The following is a 22525-nucleotide window of genomic DNA, read 5'->3' as shown; positions in this document are numbered from 1 at the left end:
AGATTTATATGAACCTTCTTTAGCAGATTTCCAATAAATTCTAATAAGTTATTTATCATTCAGATTTCTGAAACAGCCTTAAGCAGCTCCACTGGGCAATGAATAAGATGTTTTTTTTTTAAAGAGTCTGGTTCTGAAGACATCACAGTGACTGCCACTCTGTAATGATGGAGATTTTCTGAGACTTTACCAATCCTGACACCACCAGAACCCTAGCATCTACTATGGAAACTCTTTGCAACCCCAAAACTTTCTGAGCTTGGCAGCTAGGCTAAATGCCATTGAGTGATTTACAGAGACTGCTTGCCCCTAAGTGACTCACATGTTTTCTTTCTGTAGGCTACTGTACCACAAGTGACTTTCTCCATCAGTTTATGGAAATGAAAATATAACCATGTTATTTACTGAAAAATAATGAGTAGAAATAAGGCCTCTTCAATTCCAAGGAGAATAGCTTGATCTGACTGAAAGTGACTCCCCACAATATCATGCATTTTAAATGGTTTCAATTATGAGGTTTTATTCAGGAGGCAAGGTACGGCCTGGAAAAGATCAGTATGTGTATCTGACTATACATGAGAATAGAGCCCATTTTTATCTGGAATTAGACCATCATATAATTATATATAAACAGAATTATCTAGTATTGGAATCCTGTTACTTCCTTTTCATATATCTTATTGGATTTTGCAAATAGGTACTCTAAAAATGTGTTCCTTTGACAGTGCATTCTCTGAAGGGAAGGAAATATCATATGTTTATAATGAAAATATATTCTATAATTCACCTTAAATTCCTATAATAACTAGCCTCAACAATATCTGACAAAAATAAGTGCAAACTACAATCCATCACTACTTTCTTGAGCCCTGTCAATCAGAAGCTTTCATTTATGTGAAGAGACGGCTTGGTGTAACAGAAAGAACCATGAGTTTGGAGTCACGAAAGCTTGAGTTCAAATCCCATCTCAGACACTTACTAGTTCAGAGTTTCTGAGCAAGTCCTTTTAACCTCTCAGCTTCAATTTCCTCATCTGTATAATAGGGATAACAATAGCACTTTCCTAGTAGGTCAAATGAAAAAACTTGCGTAAACTGTTTTGCAAACCTGATAGCATTGTATAACTATTATGGTTGTGTTCTGGACCAAGGTGAACTAAGAAATCGTTGTATTTAAACAAAAAGATCTTATCAATAGAATTACTGAGAGAAATTTGAAGCCAATTTCAAGGAAGAATTAGACCCAAAGGCCAAATTTCAATCAAATTATATAGACTGTTCCTATTGAATTATGAGGCTTTGAGGAAGGGCATTCATTTGTCTCATTCACCAGCAGTCCTCTTTGCCTGCTAACCAGCAGCCAGAGGTAGAAAATAAATCTGTTATTACTTTGGCACTTGGAAATCCTATTATTAATGGTGCATATAAGCTTAACTTTTACTGAAGCAAGCAATCAGGAAATTAGATTAAATAGCCCAAATATTCTGGCGGTGTGTCAATGTGTGTGTGTGTGTGTGATTGAAGCAAGTATAACAAGGAAATTCTCTGAGTTGACTAGGTATCTATCCACTTCAAAGTATAGTGCTTTATTTTGTTTTTACCTGACCCAGAATTATATTAATATAGTCTTGTCTCAACAAAAATCAAGTAGTTGGCAGTTTGAAGTCTTAGAAAGTTGCAAGGTGCCCTAAAAAGTTAATTGAATCATCTAGGGTTATGTGGCTAGTACGTGTCAGATGTGGATTTGAACCCAACATCTCAGGTCTTCCTAACCTCAGAGCAAGCTCTCTAGCCACTAATCCATCCTGCCTCTCTTAAAGTATGATATCATCTATAAATCAAAAGTTATATTAACTTTAAAACCTTATTATCTGTTCATCACTCTCATCATTGTAATAGTGTATGATTTAGCACTTCCCCAGATTATAGAGGTTGCCTGGCCTAGGGGGTAGCAGCATGGCCTTAGGAAGACTCCAATATATACTAGAGGGAGTGACCAGAGGAAAATCACTTAACATCCCAGTGCCCCCAGGGAAGCTCTCCAAGAATGCCTTAGTGGATGAAGTTTCCATTCTACACCAATAACATCCCATGTACGCACCAAGCAAATGAATCCCCACAAAGTAATAGCCATAATGAAAGATGATTTTGATGTATAGAAATGGTTTTATCTTTTGCTGTCCCAAGAATTGTATAACCTTATAAGTTGTGAACTTGCATATTATTGGTTTTCTAAAACTCGACTTTCTTCTTTTGTTGAAAATGGCTCAACTCCTGGGTCTCTCTCATCAATGGGAAATGTGGGTGGATGTGAGGAGGTTGGCATTCCTACCCAGAAACAAAAAAGCCATGCATTAAAAATCAATTTCTCTATGCTCTGAAACGAAACCAGTTGGTAATTCTTCATCCTTCTATAATGATTGATCTGGCATTGTAGCTTCTCAAATTTTGTTTTCCCTGAGCATGTGGAATTACGTCTATGCTACCTCCAAAATTTTTACCCACCAAGGCTCAGGCTTTCTTTCATCATTTAAATTCTACATCAATAATACTTTTTAAGAACCCATTTTAGGTTTAAAGCATGGCATATTTGTGTGTTAAACATGACTATCATATGCTGATTTCAAGACAATTCATGATAAAGTTCATTTTTTCAGCTCCGAAGAGTTCCCGACCTGTCACTTCAAAACCGAAAATAACACCAAGACCACATGTGTCACCGACTGTACCTGGTAAATGACTTATTTTGTGTTTAAGTCAAATACATTTAGTTCCACTCTTGACTGAAGTATAATATGGGAGTTAGTGGTTGGAAGGTAAATTGCAAACATTTATTTTTAGCGTTTGTTCAAGGATCACATTGTGCCCCACAAATTAGTCTGATACAGAAGTTTGATAATAGTTGCATATTTACTAACATGGTGCAGCCAGAGAGGATTTTAAAGCATTTAGAACTCTTCAATTAATAGTATATCTCTTCTCTTAGAATTAAAAAAAAATACTTTTACTCTAATAGTACAGCAAATGAGAGTCAGTGTGGCATAATAGAAGGAGAGCTGACTTGAAAGCTTGAAAGCCCCTCCTTTGACACATACTGTCAGAGTGATCTTAGGCAGAGTCATTTAATATTCTCAATGCCCTATTCAACTCTCAGACTTTTAGTAACAGAAGATGCTAACCTGCACTAGTAGAGGGAGCTTCCTTACCAGGGAGGACAGGTTCAGTCCCTGTCCTTGTATAAAGTTGAAGAACCTAGCCATGTGAACCATGGTCATATTATTTCATGTGCCTCTCATTTTAACAAAATACAAGACTGGAATCCAGAATTTGGGTCTTTCCACAAAGGACCAGCTGTTTTTACAGATAAAGAAGAAAATGATGCCTAATATCTCCCTTGAGTTCTGAAATTGCATTGCAAAATTCAGGTTTTCCAGTGTGGCCTAATTTTCTAAGATTATGGGAAGAAAAGAATCTTTAAACACAGTCAGCCCTTGTCTTATTTGTGAGTGAAAGGAACCTCAGATAAGCTTACCGAAGGAAGCCCTCTTCAAATTTATCCAGGGAGAGTGCATGTCTGTGGCTTCTTGAGAAATAAGGAAGGATTGAGCAGACAGACTGACAGAACCCATGTCTGCATACTTGCTGGTCTCCCTCTTCTGCACAATAACTGGTTTGCAAACTAGACACAAATAGAAAATTGGTAAGTGCAAAGTAAGGTAGCAATTATTTTTTTCCCTCTCTAGTTTCAGAAGGCATACTATTTATTGTATTGACGGTTTTTGGGGTCACAGAGCTGAATGTAACAGACAAGTAAGAAAGCAGCAAACTAATGGAAATCATATAATGTCAGTGCTTTTGGATTTAAAATTATTTGATGCAGTCTACTAAAATCATATTGTCATGAGTGACAGTAGATAACAATGTTAACTTAAATCAATGCTTTTATTGGTTTTCTCTGCTCATTGGAAAAATGACTACCATTCTCCAAAAGCAAAATCCTTCCGTCTCATCTCAACGCTAAAATTATTTTTATTTCCTGAAACTGATTATTTGCACTAAAACTCACCTGCTGTTTTTTCTGTGAAGAGTCTCCATAGTTCATCCATAAATATAGTTACTATGTTGTGTGATCAACCAGAAAACTAACATAATAAATTTACTCTAAGCGGACGTTCTTAATCTGGAGTCTATGGATTTGCTTTGTAATATTTTGATAAGTGTATTTGAACAGAATTGGTTTTCTTTGCAATCCTATGTATTTTATTGTATGCATTTAAAAATGTTATTCTGAGGAGGGGTCCATAGGCTTTACCAGATTGCTGAAGTAGTCCATGACGCAAACAAGATTAAGAATCCCTACCTTTCGGTTTTTCCTATAGACTTTCTCTACTGATTTTTCTATTATTGGGGTAAGAGTACAGCTAAAGCTGACATTATTTCTTCCTCTATTTCCATCATTTTGCCAGTGCTGTCATCATTGTGTCGTTGAGAATTACCCCTACTTTACTGTCCCAGAGGGGACATGTGGACATGTATAATAACTGCAAAATCATTTAATTTTTCTTGCAGATAAATACTGAGAGCCAGGACACTTGGTTTTGATTCCTACTTCTGAAACCTGCCAGCTTTGTGACTGTGTAGCCAACTTAAACTCTCATAGCCTCAGTTTCCTCAGCTGTGAAGTGTAACCTCTAAGATTCTTTGAATCTACATATCAAACTTTATGTCTCATTTGCAACCTAAAGAAAGTAACCTTTAATCCTGTTTTTCAGCTGCCACAGAAAGACACATCTCTTCCTCACCTCAGCCATCCCCTAGTCCTGTTATGTCTCCGACCACATATGGTAAAATATTTGTGTACTACAACTTGAGTAACCAGAGAAATGTGTTATCTAGCAACTAAAGTTAGGAAAAATCATCTTTTCTTTTAGCCATCATTACTGTGCAATACAAAATCTACCCAACGGCCAAATTCAATGCAAACTTAATTTTTCCTCCCTCAGGAATCTAATCTCAAAAAAAAAAACCCTTATGGGAAATAAAAATAACATTAATCTTAAGTTCCACCAAAATAAGCTCACGGGAATTTATTATAGGATACAGTTCCATGTGTTCTGAGGTAAATCATGTACTTCATGCTACTACTTTTCTAAAGAAAGTCTAACTTTAGAATATCTAGCCAACCAGTCGACTCATCTGGTAGGCCCAATGCAAAGTCTTAACAAACTGAGCCTTCACAGGAAGACAGATGATACAGTTGAGAGGAAAGCATTTGTAGTCAAGAAGATGTGAATTTGAATCCTACCTCAGACATTACTAGCTGGGCAAGTATTTTATGCCTCTTTCAGACCTATTTTCCTTATCCATAAAATAGGCCTAATATTACCACTTACCTCACAAGGCTTTTTTGAGGATCGAATGAGATATCCTACGTAAAGTACTTTGCAAACCTTAAATCATTATATAAACTTTATATCCAACCATGGTTATCATTATTATATTCTGAGCTAAAGTCAACTCAGACTTCCCTACCCCAATCCCTAGACCTTCTTAGGAAAATATTCCAGAGTAAAAAGCCCTTATAAAAAAACAGGCCTATTTGTTTGAAGTTCAAATCCTAGGGAGCATTTTGTCGCTATAGACATCTTTTCCCCTTGTATCCAATGACCTAGAGTTAGTCTAAAACTCATTCTTCTTTCGATCATATGAAATCTGAATTAGGAGAAGGCAGAATTAGCTTCCTTCTGCTTTGGATTAGAGAGTAGTCTGTGTATGAATGCAAGGATATCAACAAACTTTCAGTAATCTGTACACTCCTGAGCAATCTGCTCAATAATTTAATTCAACTGCTAAAAGCCTTTCATTTTTATTAGTGTATTCTGGTGATTCTATAGCCCAATTTCTGTTTTCAAGTATGTGGCAAAGCAGTGCTTGTGTATTTTGTAAGTACAGTTTAAAAAGAATGCTTTATCCCAAACACTTGCTAATGTATGGACATTATTTAAAGTTATAATTTTATAGAAGTATAATTTTAGTCACATTTTCTATAAAATCTTGTTTAGATTAAATAACAAATAGTAATTCCATGTGTATAAGTCAGAGAAAAGTTTGAATTTTGGTTTCTATGTAATGAATGTGTTTGTTTTAATGCAGTCCCAGAAGAAAATACAATTAGAATCAAGCAACCAAAGACAACTATAGGTAATGATATCTCCTTGATTGTCCTTTTCCCTTATCCCAAGACTGGGGTAAAGGCAAGACAGTATCCAATTTTAAGAACCTGCAATAGTGACATCGTTTTTCCTCACAATTTTCATCATTATTATTATCTTCTGGGCATGATGTCATTTGCTCTTGAGTTATCCACTTTTGCCTGTTTTCCTAAAACCCCCTAACATTGTTTTATCAGTCAAGAATATAAATCTCTCTTTGGTTGACAGTTCTGGAGTCAAGATGCTCTCACACACATCTGAGTGCAAAACAAATATGCTTAAGGGAAGACTCAAATATTTCATTGTACTCCTATAGCATGACCACTTTAATTCTCTGCTATATTCATGGAGGGGGCAAGAAATTAAATAATAATTAATAACATGCTTTTATTAAACTAATCAAATTAAATTGATCTGATTTTCTGTCACATATGCTTTCCAGTAAGACTCTAGTTTGCTTTAGGTGACTATGCATACTTGACCACACCTACCATATTCTTGCTCCCAGGTAAAGGCTTTCCTTTCCATGTCCATTTCATATCTGAACTGAAATGAATTTGTTAATAAGCTCGGGGTATTTCTTTTGAGGACTTTAACAACCAAGGTCCTTGTTTCAACTCTTCTAGCCAAAAAAGCTAATACACTGGCACAATTGGTCACATTAAGCACAATTTAAAGAATGTTCTTCCTATAGAAGAATTAGAAAATCAGTTTAACAGTCATGATCAATTTATCTGAGTCTTTTAAATTTGTTGTTGTGGTTGTGGAAGAAGAGAAGGCGCTAAGCCATTAGCTTTTTTGGCTGAGTTACACACTTGGGATATTGCTTACTCAAAACCCTAGGGACCATTTAGCAAAATACTTTTTCAGTACCTTGGTAGTACCTAGTAGTCTATTTCAGTGCCCAAGAAGCAGTTTTTCTCTATATGAGAGCAGCACAATTATTTTTACAATTTTAAAAATAGATTGATGCTATTTTATCATTATATCATGGAGTGTTTATCACTATATTACGGATAGAAATTTGGTCTTAGAGTCAGGAAGATATGAGATCAAGTCCTGCCTGCAAAATATACTGGCTGTGTGACCTTGGGCAAGGCATTTGCCTGTCAATAAACCAGGCAGAGCCAATGCCAACAGGAAACAACAAGAATTATATATTAAGTGCGTATGTATCAGGCACTGTGCTAAACTGGGAATACAAGTAGAAAGATAATCCCTACCCTCAAGGAGCTTACATTCTAATGGATACCAATAAGTGTTAGTAAAAGAAGTACCCCACCAATGAGAAATTTTCTACATCAATTAAATCATAATTCCAGGGTGTTTTTTTTTTATTTTTGAGGTAGCTCGTATATAGTTTCCACAAACTGAACTATACTACAAACTCACAATGGACGTTATTCCTCTACCATAAACCAAAAATTAACTTTGCGTTTCTGCCAAGTAGAAACACTCTCCCTATTCCGTGCCACGGACATATAAGGAAATTATCATTTGAAGTTTGGTTTTTGATTATGACATTTTTATTTTCACGTGTTCAACTCATGCACATGTTAAAATTTATTTATTACTTATGTTGTAAGTCTGAGAAACAAAAATGACAGGTTTTCTTATGAGGAAATACTGAAGTCCATTAGTTTTAAACTGCACAGGAAACCTGAGTTCATTGAATACCCAGTCCCACTATCTTCTAAGTACCAGAAAGAAATTTTGCATGCGATAGAAATTTGGGCTTTTTTGAGTGTATGGAAAAAGGGAGATTATTTATAGCCTGTTCCCATGGGCATTTCCATTTCTCTCCTTTGTCTTTACTCATTTGATAATGCCAATTTATCTTAGCCTTTTAAATCAAGCAGTTCATGAAAAAGAAGTATGGATGAGGGATGGAGACAGAGAGAAAGAAAAGGAAGCAAAGATGGAGAGAAAGAGAGAGAGAAAGTGTCATTTGTAGCAGCAGAAAGTCAGACTCTTCCAGAGAAGCAAATACCATCTTAGAAAAAAAGATAAGCAGAAAGTAACATATTTACAGTATGGAGGATTTATTAGTAACAGATCTCTTTTCGGATTCTACTTTCCTTAATCCTAGCTTTTCTTTGTATAGTCTATTACTGTAACTGATCAGAATAGTTATAAACTTTGTTGTTTACTTGTACTCATTACATTTGCAGAGGTAAATCAAAATGCCTTCTCCTTCAAATTCCAGATAAACAATAGATTGAATTTACAACTGGAAATTCCTCAGTCTTGCCATTGTAATTCCCCATAAACTCCAGGATCCAAAAGTAAAATGTTTTCTACTTGCCGATGGATTTTCCATACTACTAATCTTCCTTAATCTTCATTCTCACAATGATCTCCAGTTTCTATATCCCTCAGTGCTTTCAAACCAGACCAGCATCTTTGTTCTGGTTTTACTGTCCTCCCTTCCTAATCTTGACTCTATAATTATTCATTTTACCGTAATTCTCTCCTCTACTCAAATCCCTGACTCCCTTGTCCTATTGCCACTAATGCATTATCAAACTTCCACCATATGCCATCTCTACTCTTACTTGTGCTGTTAATGGTGCTGGAGGAAATATTGCCCCACAGTGCTAAAGGGATCCACTTATAAATTTATATTATCTAATCTCAACGGGACCCTCCCTGTAGCAAGGTAATCCTTTTAGCCTTCCCTAACTGTCCTTCATATTGCACTCCCCACAGTGGATCTTCCAAACTTTTTCTTCTCTCCTCAAACCTCCCACACCATTCTCTTCCCTTTCCTTCTCAGCACAAAACCTTATTTCATACTTTACTGAAAAAAAAATAGAAGTCGCTCTCCATAAATTCTGTCTTCTCCACTACTATAAATTTTTAAAACCATTGACATGAGTATTATTCTCTATCTTCTCTACCTTTGTTCTAGTCTCTGATAAAGACCTTCTGGCCAAGGCCAACCCCTCTACTTGCAACCTTGATGCCATGCTCTTCTACCACCTTCTTGGGTAGTTTGCTCCCACAATCATTTCCTCTTGCTCTCCAATTTTCAATCTCTCTCTCTTTTTACTGACTCCTACTCTGCCACTTACAAATGTGTCCAAGTCTCCCATGTACTTTAAAACCCTTTCTTTGATCCTACCATCCCCTCAAGCTATCCTATCATATTTCTTCATTTTTTCATAGTCAAACTACTGTGCACATTCAGTGTTTCTACTTACCTTCCATCCATCACTTCTCATTCCCTTTTTAGTTTGGCTTCTGTTCTCAGCACCCAACTAAAACTTCTTCCTCCAAGGTGCCAACAATCTTTTAATGGACAATTTTTTTTTTAATTTTTATTTAGTATTTTATTTTCCCCCCAGTTACACGTGAAAACAATTTCAACATTCATTTTTAAAATTTTGAGTGCTAAATTCTCTCCCTTCCTCCCTCCCCTCATTGAAAAGGCAGGCAATTTGATATAGGTTATATATGTGTAGTCATGCAAAACACTTCAATAATAGTCATGTTGTGAAAGACTAACTATATTTCCCTCCACCATATCTCCACCACATTTATTTTATTCTCTCCTTTGATCCTGTCCCTCCTCAAAAGTATTTACTTCTGAATACCCCCTCCCCCAATCTGCCCTCCCTTCTATCACTCTCCGTTCTCTTATCCCCTTCCCCTCTACTTTCTTGTAGGGTAAGATAGATTTCTATGCTCAATTGAGGGTGTATGTTATTCCCTCCTTGAGTCAATTCTGTTGAGAGTAATCTTCACTCACTCCTTCTCATCTCCCCCCTCTTCCCTTCTACTGTAAAAGCTTTTTCTTGCCTCTTTTATTTGAGATAATTTACCCCATTTTACCTCTTCCTTTCTTTTTCTCCAGTATATTCCTCTCTCTCACCCCTTAATTTTATTTTTTAGATATCATCCCTTCATATTCAACTCATACCTGTGCACTCTCTCTATATAGATGTAGATATAGATATATAGATATATACATATAGATATAGATATATAGAGATACAGATATGTGTGTGCATGTATGCATATATATACATATATGCATATATATACACACACACACACACACATATATATATATATATATATATATATATATATATATATATATATATATATATATATATATATATATATATATATATATATCCTCCTTCTAACTACCTTAATAATGAGACAGGTCTTACAAATTACAAAGATTATATTTCCATGTAGGAATATAAACAGTTTAATAAGTCCCTTATGAGTTCTCCTGCCTGTTTCCCTTTTCATGTTTCTCTTGAGTCTTGTTAATGGACAAAGCTAATGTCCTTTTCTCTGTCTTCATAATTCTTAACCTTTCTGCTGCATTTAACACTGTTCACCACCCCCTTCTTCTTGGATACTCTCTCTTTCTTGTATTTCCAGGACAGTATTCTCCCCTAATTCCCCTTCCCTGACTCCAAATCTGATGCCTTATCCACTAGGCTACATGATATTCAGAGGAGTATGTAGTGTTGAAGTAGGTAGCACTGAGTGGAAAATTAGCAGCTTTCCAAATGGTGCTATGTTTGTCTGAACAAATGGGAAGAACTAGGGAGGAATGGAGCATAGTTGAGAAAAGTTGGTCTATGAGATAAGGGAAGATAGCCTAGGACTATGTGAATAAATGCGCCAGCAAAGACCACCACTACTAAAGTGGTCAGGACTAATGCAGACCCATCACATATCCAGCCAGGCAATGGGGATGATTCATACCATGACTTCTGCCCATTAATGCAAATAAGTAGGTGTAGTCTTTGGTGCTTTAACACACGTCCATTGATGTCCCTTTTGATTTCATTGATCTTCACGATATGTTCTCCCCTCTATAACTATAAAAATTTCATGCATCCCTTTTCTACATTCAAGAGCAAAATCGTGTTGGACTAAACAATGATGAAAAAACAACAACAGCCACACCTCTCTCAAATAGGGTTTTTTTTTCTTTTACTTCTTCAAACAGGCCCAAACTTAATTCTATTCCAGCAGCACGTGGAGTCTTCAGCTAGCTACCATATAGATTCTAGAATTCATTAGATTTTTCAGTTCAGTAGGAAGGCAGGGGATAAGCCAGAAAGGAGAACAAAAGTAAGGAAACCGTCCTTTTGTAAAGTTGGCCAAAATTGTAAAACAATTTTTGTCACACAACAAATCTGCCATCCTTACTTAGTTTTCCTTACCAGAGCATCTTTTATTTTGTTTTATTATCTTGTATTATAGAACTCTCCCAATACTGTGAGAGCTCAGAGAGAGAAATTCTGATGTAAGTAGTTTGATTTTGCCTTGTGAGAACTTTTCATAGACTATAGATATCCAACCTTGATATTTCCCCAATAGAAAAATGAGATAGCGGCATTCCAGTGTATTTTTCAATTTTTTCATCCTCAACATCTAGCACAGTGTCTTGTATGTGGTTTGCATTTAATAAATTTTTGTTGTTGATGTTTTATTTTTCCCTCTGTGAAAATTGTTTTGTGAAGTACGTGATAAAAATTAGGGACTAGGTTATTAAAATGGCATGCAGACTGACCACTCTTGTCTTTATTTTGTTTACCTGTAACAGTCCCAACAACCATCACTCTGAGAACAGCAACATCAACGACAATAGGTACCAATTGACCCAGGGGATGATGTGTTTGCTTTTGCATCTCATTATTGTCATCAAGGGCTTGTCTTCTGTCCCTGCCTTTTATTATTCAGCTTTACCTTCCATACCCTCTTCTCCTAGGCACTCAAATCTGCCACCTTTAGTTAGTTTTCTTTACCAGAACATCTTTCATTTCACTTTACTGTCTTGTAGCATAGATATCTTCCATTACTGTCATCGCAAGATAGGCACGCATGTTAAGAAAGTGCTGCTCTTCAGACAAAAGACTCTGTCTGCCATGAAATAAAACTCAAAGCAAATCCATCCTCCTATAATTATGTCAGCTGTTTCCCTCTCTTTCCTGACAGTTTCAAAATGTGAATTCCATATTTTTGTCTGACTATCTCAAAACCCTTTCCAAGGCAATTCCATTTTTTCCATTTTAAAAAATTCATGGGCTGCATTTTCCCCCATGACTAACAAAAGATTACTCATTCTATCATTCATGCTTGAGGGATTTCATGTCCCTGTTTTGTTAGATACCAGGTGTGATGCCTAAAGAACACAATGTCTTATAACCTGGGCTTTTTCTTTCAGCTCCCAGAGATGTACATAAACCAGGCCCAGATGTCTCTCAGACCAAACCTGGTAAATGCATTATTTTGTTTTTCAAGATAGTGAGATGGCTCTTTCCAAACTTATTCCTTAAGATGAATACAGATGTTTTTGTTATCATTGAAGATAATGTTAAGAGAAGCTTGCATATAAATATGTGTATTTTATAATTAAGTCACACTGCTATCTTGCTGGAGGATATTCCCCTAATAATGTAGATAAAAGCAAAGAAGCCAAAAACCCACCCCTTTTCACTATTTATACCAGAATGATTTTTTTAGTTTAACTTTTTTTCAATTGATGAACATTTATTTTCTTTCCCTATTCCTTCCCCTCCCCCAAAGAAAAAGGTAGAGAAGAAACTTAAACCTTGGTAAGAAATATTCATAGTAGAACCAGATGAATTCCTGCATTGACCAGGTCTAAATCTCTCTTTTTCCATCTAGAGCTCATTGCTCTCTTTCAGGAAGTGGGCAACAGGCTTCCTCCTCATTTGTAATTGATCATTGCCTTGATCAGAGTACTGCACCACTTTTCAAGAGAGGGCATGTGCTAAAAAATATCAGAAATTATTACAGATTGAGCTCTCAAATGCCTTCAAAATGACAACATATTGATCAGACGAAGTTAGAGTTGTGAGTCTCCTCTTAAAGTAGTAATTTGCACAGCCACCAACACTTTCCTTCATGACAGAAGATAAGGATTGAGAGTCCACGTGCTAACCTAAGTTATCTAAGCAATGCTCCTTAAGAGTGGGCCCTTAAGTTTCCTACTATAAAAATTTTCTCAGCATAAAGAAACTATAAATGTTACGTATTGTTTGGCTATACCTAGAAATGAAGAAATTTGTGTTGAACAGGTGGTGATTATCTCAAATGTTTATGTGTGTCTGTGTGTTTGTTTTGCTTTTGACATAGTCCTGGAACCTGTTACATTTAGAATTGAACCATCAAAGTCAACAATGGGTAATGTTCACTCTCCCTTGTTGAAAAATTCTAACTTTCTGTTTTCTCTTTGCTGCAAGTCCTCCTTGGAATGATCATCTTATGTCACCATTTTTTTTCCTACATCGTATTCCATCCCATTCTCTTTTCATTTTATTTTTGCTAGGTTCCTTTGTCCTTTGGCATAGAAGACATTGAACCACTGCATTTTTATTGTTTCCAAATAGAAAAAAAAAGTTTTCACTACAATTAAGGCAATGGTCTTGTTTTGCTCTGAACTGTGACTGTGAAAGATCCATCACTGGATCCAGTAGCGTTCTCAATTCTTGCCAAAATATAAGCTGCATGTTCCAAAAGCATTTCATATTTTAAAACTCATTTTCATGTTCTAAAATAGTTTTCCTGAAAATTCATTTCATTGCTTTTTTTCTCCATTTTTCATCTAAAGGCCATCATTTTCTGTTTCAGTCCATGGCATGCTGTGTATGCTTTGCATTTGACCTGGTGGTGTGGATATTGGATCTAACTAGCTTACAACTTTGGACTTTTTTTCCAGCTCCTATAGGGACAAAGAGCATTCCTTTTAAGCCTAAGATTTCACCAAGTCCAAGTCAAGATGTACTACAAACCACACTGGGTAAATTCTTGCTTTGATATTTCTGTTGAATTGTGAATCTCTTTGCAACTGCATTATAGTAACCTATGAATTTATTTCAAATAATCTTGAAAAATTTTCTTTCAAATAACAGAAAACTGCCTTTCTCCAATCTGAAAGGAAGATAAGATTTTTATTTTATCAGATAGAAACATTCTTAATTCTCTCATTCCCAGGTTGTTTTGTGAAGTCTTGGAGCATAGGAATCAACATATTTTTAAAAAGAGAGATTACAGAACTTTCAAACAATTTTGCTTTTAAAAATAGTATCATTCAAATAGCCTAAAGAGCAGTCCAAACATCTATAAGTAGTAATATTTACTAAATCTGCCCATTCATGCTCATTTTGGGAACTCATTTTGGTAGAATGACCACATCAGAAATTATCAGAATGTATATTATCCAAATTGAGTTAGAGCATTGCATGGTGGTTAGAAAGCCAGCCTTGAAGTCAGGGACACCTTGGGTCAAGATTTGCCTCATAGATGTCTATGTTTATATCTATCTGTATATTTATATTTATCTATGCATGTATATATATATATACACACATGTAGGTGTATGCACATATGTATATACACATACATGCATATGCATATATATTTCCATGGTCAAATCATTTGACAAATCAATGTCCCAGCCAACTTCCTATTCTGTAAGTTACCAATGAATTATCAGTAGAGGGACTTTCTATACTGAGAGTTTCCTACTTCAATGAAATCATTGTTCCAGATCATCCCCTCAAAGAAATTATATCCAAGATGTCCAAAATAAAATAAAATACATTTATTATAATTATATAGTAAAGATACTCTAATATGATTATTTGGGAGGAGAGCTATTTTCTGGTTTTCTCATTACTAAAGTAACTAGTTATTATAACAAAACACCAGCTTACCACCATAGAGTATTATTGCAGTGTTGGGTTTTTTTTTAAATTTCAGAATACTTTCTTATAGGATAAAAACCATCCAATCTCCAGATCCATATAGGCCATCTCTGTAAGCTTTAGTTGCTTGCATTATAATCCATTCATTATAGAAATGTTTTTATTAGAATTTGAGTGTTTCCTTTGCATAACTTGACAAAATACACTTTGGTTAAGAGTGGCCACAATTTACTTTCCCTTTCCTGATTTCTGGTGGTATTAGCTCACTATAGTATTTCCCAACATTCAGTTACCCCAATATTTAAGGTGCCATTTTTAATGAAATCCCATCCCATGAAAAATAATTACTTTCAGGCTAGTTAGAGATTTTTTCTAGTTACGTGTACCTCTTATCTTCTCCAAAATAAAAAATTATTTCAGTGCAAGGAAGTCAACAAGTATGAAGCACCTACTTTGTGCCATGCATGAGGAAAGGAAAGGAGACAAAGAAACAAAATGAAACTATGGCAAAGCTCTTATTGAAGAATTTCCAAGTTATTTTCAATGCAAAGACTTGAAATGCTGAGTAGGGTTGAATGAGAAGGAATAATAGGACTCTCTAGGAAATAAAAAGTTTGACAAAATGGATCATCTAAGCAATCAGAATCAGCAGAAATCACAATTTGTCTGGTATGACTTAAAATTATCATTAAAATCAGTTTTTTAGACTGGTGATTTTGTTGTGGTTACCCAACCACAAAATATACCACAAATACACAAACACACATACACACATACCCACTGCCTTACTTTCTTCCATTAGCTTTAAATAAAACCATTGGTTTGCATGGGAAGTTTAGTTCCATCATGAATCTCTCTGCTGAGATTAAGTAATTGGCAGAATTTCAAAAAAAAAATCATTCTTTCCTCAGGAAAAGATAAATTTTCAGTGAGGAAACAGACAGCTAAAGATCTCAATAATAACTAATTTTGGTAGAGGATAGCAAATTCAATGCATTTTCCATCTATGATAACTCAAATGATCCACTCCCAATCCAGGAAATCTTATTGTTCAGTCATTTTCCACATGTCCAACTCTTTGTGACCCCATTTGGAGTTTCCTTGGCAAAGATACTGGAGCAGTTTGCCATTTCCTTCTTCAGCTCATTTTACAGATGAAAAACAGAGGAAAACAGGGTGAAGTGACTTACCCGGGGTCACACAGCTAGTAAGCATCTGAGGCCAGATTTGAGCTCAGGAAGATGAGTCTTCTGACTTCAGGCCCATGCTCTCTATCCACTGCACCACCTAGCTTTAAGGACTTCTTACATACAGTTGAATGTGATTATTTTCACACAGCCATTCTATTTTTATTAAAATTTCTTTGTCACAGGATGTGGAATCTGGAGTGGACTGGTACCATTTGTGGTCCTTCAGCATCATAGAAAACAAAGATCTTAGAGCCTAGTTAGTAAGAATAGTTAGTAAAAATGAATGAATGAGCAAATAAAAGCCTACTAGTTGTGACTCAGAATAACCAAGTCCCTCCTTTCTAACCTTTAGCGCAGGGCAGTCTCCCCAGAAGTGGCCTCAGTTCAGTTTCCCCAGTGCCTGTTTTGCCCTACCCTTGAATTAAGGAATGTTCCATGCTGTTTGCTCCAACCATGGCTGTGTTACTTGTCCTGGGCATAAAAAATTCCTAGTTACAACTCTGACTATAAAAGGCATTAAGTAGGTATAGGAGATAAAAATACAAAACAAAAAAATAGGTATCCAGTCATGTGACAATGAGAAAGCTACATACTGTATTATAGTCCTGTAAAATGAGAGGGTTAAAATAGTAGCCTGTGAGATCTATTCTGTCCATAACCCTGTGATCCCATGTGACTGCTACAAATATTTCATTAGTACCCATAGGTCCAAAATGAATAATTTGCTATGTCTATATAATATAATAGAGAACTGCATAAGCAAACAGGAGAATGTGACAATGGAGAAATAAAAGTATTATCTCTATGTTTATATTATGATTATTATATATTGCATAATGTGTTATGCTATATATAATTATTTTCATCATCATCATTATTATTATTATCTATAGGCAGCTAGGTGGCACAGAGGGCCTGGAGTCAAGAAACTTGAGCTCAAATCAGAACTTAGACATTTACTAATTGCATGACCCTGGGCAAGTCACTTAGCCACTCTTTGCCTCAGTTGCTTCAACTGTAAAATGGGGCAAGTAATGCTTGGCACATAGTAGGTGCTTAGTAAATGTTTCTTGATTAATTGATTAACAGTACCTAACTCACAGGGTTTCTCTGAGAATCAAATAAGCACAGTGCCTGCCACAGAGTAGGCACTATATAAATATTTGTTCCCTTCCTATTATGTTCTCCTACACTATGTGATTTATTATATGCCAGTAAAGAAAGCAAAAAATTCCTATTTGATGTATCCATTTTCTACATTCTACTTTGTCGTGCACAGAGAGAAATATTTACACAGTTGTTAACTCTATTTAAGGAAACAGTTTTAAATTGGTGCTATTCTTTTAATTTCTCTTTAGACGTCTCAATGTATGCCTTTTTTCCCCCTCTCAGCAGAAACAGGTCGATCCACTCAGCAACCAGTCACCACAAAGACTCCTCAAACACCTAAGCAAACTAAGACAACTCAGGGTAATAATGGTTTTCCTAATCACTGGATAGTACTTTTCCATTTTATATCAAGGAAGAAATTCCCTCTCAAAAAAAAGATTTCCATTATCACAGATAGTGACTTATTTTTTTTTCTATTTACAGGTACAGATCTAAATGCTTTAAATTTAACAAGATGTATAGATAATGTTTTTAAATTTTAGTTCTGTTTCTTGAAATGAGGAATTGAAAATGAAGGTTCTCTTAATTTTTTCTATCAGATGCCTACCTTTCTGTCTCATTTTTCCCCTTCTGTCCTACAGAAAGGACCTCTGCCTTTGTTGGTGTGTTTATCTCTCTACTTTCCCTTCTCTCTTCCTCACCCACTACTCCATTTCTCTATCTGAACTGAAACATTCCTAGAAATCACCTAGTCCAACCCACCTATTTGACAAATGAGAAAACTGAATCTCAAAGAGCTAAAGTGATTTGCCTAAGGTCTCACAGGTAAAGAAAGAGCTGAAATAAAACACAGGTCCTCTTAATCCCAGGCCAGTTCTCTCATGTCTGTCTCCATCTTCTGACTTGCTCTCCTAGAGTCCACTATGTTTTATGTCTTTTTTTTACAACGTGGTTTTTAATATGCAATTAAAAGTCAGCTGGTCTAGCCACTTCCAGAAGCAGGGTAGTGTAGTAGATAGAGATACAATCTCAAAGCTGGGAAGACCTGGATTCAAATTCTTCCTCTGACACATAGGCTAAGTCCATGGCTATGTCAGTCCAGGCAAATCACTTAATTTCTCAGCGCTCTAGGTCAAACTAACATGGAAATGGAGGCCACTAATCTATACATAGGAGTAGCTAGGTGGCTTACATGATAAAGTGCTGGGCCTGGAGTAAGGCAGTTTCATCTTCCTGAGTTCCAATCTGGCCTCAGACACTTACTAGCTGTGTGACCCTGGGCAAGTTACTTAACCCTGTTTGCCTCAGTTTCCTCAGTTGTAAAATGAGCTGGGAAAGGAATTGACCAAGTACTCCATTACCTTTGCCAAGAAAACCAAAATGGGGTCACAAAGAGTCAGAAATGACTGAAACAACTGAACAGCAACAACGAAATCTATATGTAAGGATCCTTTCTTGTTGTTGTTGTTATTGTTATCGTACAGGCAAACAGCGTTAAGTGACTTGCCCAAGGTCACGTAGCTAAGAAGTGTCTAAGGCCAGATTTGAACTGAGGAAAATGAGTCTTCCCAAGTCTAGGCCTACCACTCTACACCCACTAGGCCACCTAGTTGCCCATAAGGATCCCTACAGGCTCAATATTAATTTAGCTTTAAAATGTGATATTATTTATATTTATTGTATTCTTTTTATTTTGTTAAATATTTCCCAATTGCATTTGAATCTGGTTCCAGTGGTACTAGACACTCAGGAGAACTGTGGGAGTGCGTTTGACACGTCTATGCTAGGCAACTTGGTGGAATTATAAGTTGTAGAGAAGGTGCCACCCTACTGTGATAGAGAATTCCCTGATCTAGGGGTTCCCTATAGTAATGAAATCACAGGTCATGTTCCTATCCTCTGTTTATGGAACACTTTCTATAAGACCAACACCACCCTAGACAAAAGAAACCTGGCCACAAGGAGCTTACATTTATTTGTGGAAAAAGATCTAATGCATACCAGAGTTAGGTATAATTATTTAAGAGAGTATGCCACATAACTGGCACAAAGAGCAGATGTTATGAGGGGGGCAGGAAAGGGAGATATCAAAGTGGACCAGAGAGTGAAAGAAGTATTTGCAGAGAGTGCAAGACTTGAATATAGCTTTAAATGATATTTTGAGGTCAGAAGGAAAGAGATAGGACATTGCAAGCAAGGGTTAAGCGTACATGTAAAATCATTATGACGAAGTATCATAGTATATCCATTGACTTTGAGGATTCCAGCCTACATGAAATGGAGAGTCTGTGCTAAGGAGCACTTGAATGGGTAGCATCATGGGATTTCACACTGGAAAATACCTTTAAGGTCATCTAGTCAAACTCCTTCATTTTAGAGATGAAAAAACTGACGCTCAAAGAGTTGAAATAATTTGTCCAAGATTACATCAGTAGCAACAAAAAAAACTGGAATTCTTATCCAGTTCCACTTACCCTAAATCCAGAATTCTTTCCACTGAGCCATAAAGCAAGTTTATGGAAGATCTTGAATTCCAAAATAATTAGTTTTGGAGCTCTCTAAGGGAGAAGATGAAGAGAGGGAGCAAGGGCTGATGACTGAGCCTTGCGCAGCTCAAGTGCCTGGGAATAGGAGACAAGCAGAAATAGCTGTAGGAATAGGAGAACCAGTATACAGCAGTGCTATAGGAGCTTTTCAGGAACACAGAGATGGCCAAGAGTGGCAAGTGCCAAAGAAGAGTCAAAAACCTTAAGTCCTAAACACACAGCACCAAGAGAAACATTTTGTCTTTCAAGGAAACAATGTCCGTGGGGTGGTGGGAATGGAAGGTGTATAGCAGGAGGGTAAGAGGTAAGATTTCATTTAAGTAAGGACAGCACAGAATGAACCTTGGTATTCATTCAAGATGGATGATAGATTTGCAGTGAGGTTTTTTTCCCCATGACTTTCTAGTTTCTATTCCTGGAAAATGCTAATATCTAAATCCTTCCATTTATAGGATCATACAGATTCATAACCTCTCTCTCTCTCTCTCTCTCTCTCTCTCTCTCTCTCTCTCTCTCTCTCTCTCTCTCTCTCTCTCTCTCTCTCTTTCTCCCTCTTCCCACCCCGAACCTTTCTCCTTCCTCCCTCTTCTTTCCTCCCTTCTGCCCTGGCTCTCTCTTCTCCCTTCCCCCCAAAAAGTTACTTTGATCTCGCTATAATGTACAAGTTTACTATTTGTAAAATGGTTTCTCTCAATCAATGAGCAGCATTTATTAAGTACCTGCTATGTTCCAGGCACTTTGCAAAGCTCTGGGGCTACAAAGACCATAAAAATATATGAAATCATCATTGCATTCAAGCAATTTACATTTATTATCAAATTGGAGTATGACATGTGTACATCCATAATACACTCACATATGTATATAACACACACATATACATATGAACATGTGATGTAGAAAATAAATACACATAGAATAATCAAGGTAAATAATGACAAATATAAAATTGTTAAATTCAAGATCTTTAGTAAGGGCATTTGCAGTTGGAATCAGGAAAGAATTCATATAGAAAATGGTGCTTAAGCTAAGTCTTGAAAGAAATGAGAGATTCAATAAGGTAGAGATGAGAAGGGAGTGCATTCTAGGTTTGGGGAATGGCCAATGCAAAGGTGAGGAGCTGGAAGCTAGAATACTGTGTCTGAGGAACAGAGAGAAGGTCAGTTTGACTAGGTTATAGAGTGTGGGAAGAAGACAACTGTATAATGATGCTAGAAGGATAAATTAGGGTGAGGTTTTGAAAAGCTTCAAAAGAAAAGATTATGTTTATCATTGAGTCACTAGAGAGTTACTGCAGTTTAGTGAATAGGGAGTGATATAGTCATATCTCTATTTAAGGAAAATCACTTTAGCAGCTATGTGGATCAGAGTATGGAGAAATGAGTCAGGGAGACCAATCAGGGGCCTATTGCGATAGTCCAGGCAAGAGGTGATAAGGGCCAGAATTGAAATGGTGGTTATATGGAGAAATGGGAAGATACAAAAGATGTGGGAGCAGAGCCAAGATTTGTAAAGTGTAAAAAGTTGAGGATAATATCAAAGTTATGAACATGGGACACTGGAAGAATGTAGTACTCTTGGGAAAAATAAGGAAGTATGATAGAGGAGTGGGTTTGGGAGGAAAGACAATGAGTTCTGTTTTGGACACGATGACTTTGATATGTCTTTGGAACATCTGTTTTGAAATTTCCTATAGACAATGGGTAAAGAGAGATCAGGAGAGACACTGGGCAGAAATATATAGATCTGGAACTCCCCTACATAGAGATAGGAATAAAATCCATGGGAGCTAAAGAAGTCACTAAGAGAGTATAGAATGAAAAGGGCCAAGAACAGAGTCTTTGGATGTACCCACTGGGGAGTCATATTGATCATGATTTGACAAAGAAGATTGAAAAATCAAAAAGGAAAGAGGAAAAAAAACCAGGAGAAAGTAGTGGTCCTGAAAACCCAAAGAACAGAGAGCGTTCAGGAAAAACACAAGGTCAGCCTTGCCAAATGCTGCAGAGAGGCCCAAGAAAAGACCAAAAGATTTGGCAATTAAGAAATTGTAACTTCAGAGAAAACAATTTCCTTCCAGAGATTCCACTTGAGCTAAGTAAATGAAAAGCAAAGGAAGTATCAAACTTTTTGAAGACTGAACAATGAATAGGAGGGACAGAAGTCTGAAAATGGTCACTTGCCTTAATTTATGGGGGGGGGGGGGAGTAACTGTCACATCACTCCCCAGTTACATATTCCTAAACAAGTGTAATTGTATTTTCCAGTAGAATGCTCACATAAATATCTAATATTTCCCCCAAATAATGTCAAATTCACTATCATCCATACAAAGGTCAGAATAATAATCCAGAATTCCAACCTTTGAGTTTGAGTCTAGAACACAAAAATGGAAAAAAAAAAAAGCTAATGTTAACTTATTAGTGAATAAGATGAATTGCATGCGGTCAGTCATAGTTGAGCACTCATTTCTTTTCCCCCAGATCTCCTATTCCACTTTTATCTATAGGATTGAGACAGTCAGATCATCTTGGAAAACTTGTCCGAAAGTGTTACTACATAACAATTATTGCTTTCCTTTAGTTATGCTCTTTGAGCTTTTAGTTCCCCCCCACACCTTTTTTTGCCTTAATTGTCTCACAGCAGGCTTGAGGTATGTGGGCTGAAACACAGTGTGCTTTCTAAAAAGAATTCAGCAATCGTATCCATGGGTTTTTTTCCACTTTAATATTACATTTAAAAAATGTGCCTCCCTAACTTAAA

The 22525-nt window shown here is 36.3% G+C and overlaps 1 protein-coding gene across 22 annotated transcripts in view; it reads left to right on the top strand.

Annotated features, from left to right (window-relative positions):
* The window catches only part of ABI3BP (ABI family member 3 binding protein), a 301592-nt gene that overhangs the window by 225668 nt on the left and 53399 nt on the right, over nucleotides 1–22525 (top strand). For 15 of the 22 annotated variants that reach the window (XM_020999881.2, XM_078146656.1, XM_020999876.2 and 12 more), the window contains 8 exons: nucleotides 2657–2731; nucleotides 4772–4843; nucleotides 6153–6200; nucleotides 11790–11834; nucleotides 12411–12461; nucleotides 13346–13393; nucleotides 13929–14009; nucleotides 17499–17576. In XM_020999881.2, the coding sequence (XP_020855540.1) occupies nucleotides 2657–2731; nucleotides 4772–4843; nucleotides 6153–6200; nucleotides 11790–11834; nucleotides 12411–12461; nucleotides 13346–13393; nucleotides 13929–14009; nucleotides 17499–17576 (498 nt within the window). The remainder of the gene's footprint in view (nucleotides 1–2656; nucleotides 2732–4771; nucleotides 4844–6152; nucleotides 6201–11789; nucleotides 11835–12410; nucleotides 12462–13345; nucleotides 13394–13928; nucleotides 14010–17498; nucleotides 17577–22525) is intronic. The other 7 variants (XM_020999887.2, XM_020999882.2, XM_020999891.2 and 4 more) reach the window with 4 other exon arrangements.

The sequence above is a fragment of the Phascolarctos cinereus genome, unplaced genomic scaffold (genome assembly GCF_003287225.1).
Source record: "Phascolarctos cinereus isolate Bilbo 61053 unplaced genomic scaffold, phaCin_HiC Scaffold_726;HRSCAF=1367, whole genome shotgun sequence".
Taxonomy (NCBI): Eukaryota; Metazoa; Chordata; class Mammalia; order Diprotodontia; family Phascolarctidae; genus Phascolarctos; species Phascolarctos cinereus.
This window is presented reverse-complemented; position numbering and strand designations above follow the sequence as displayed.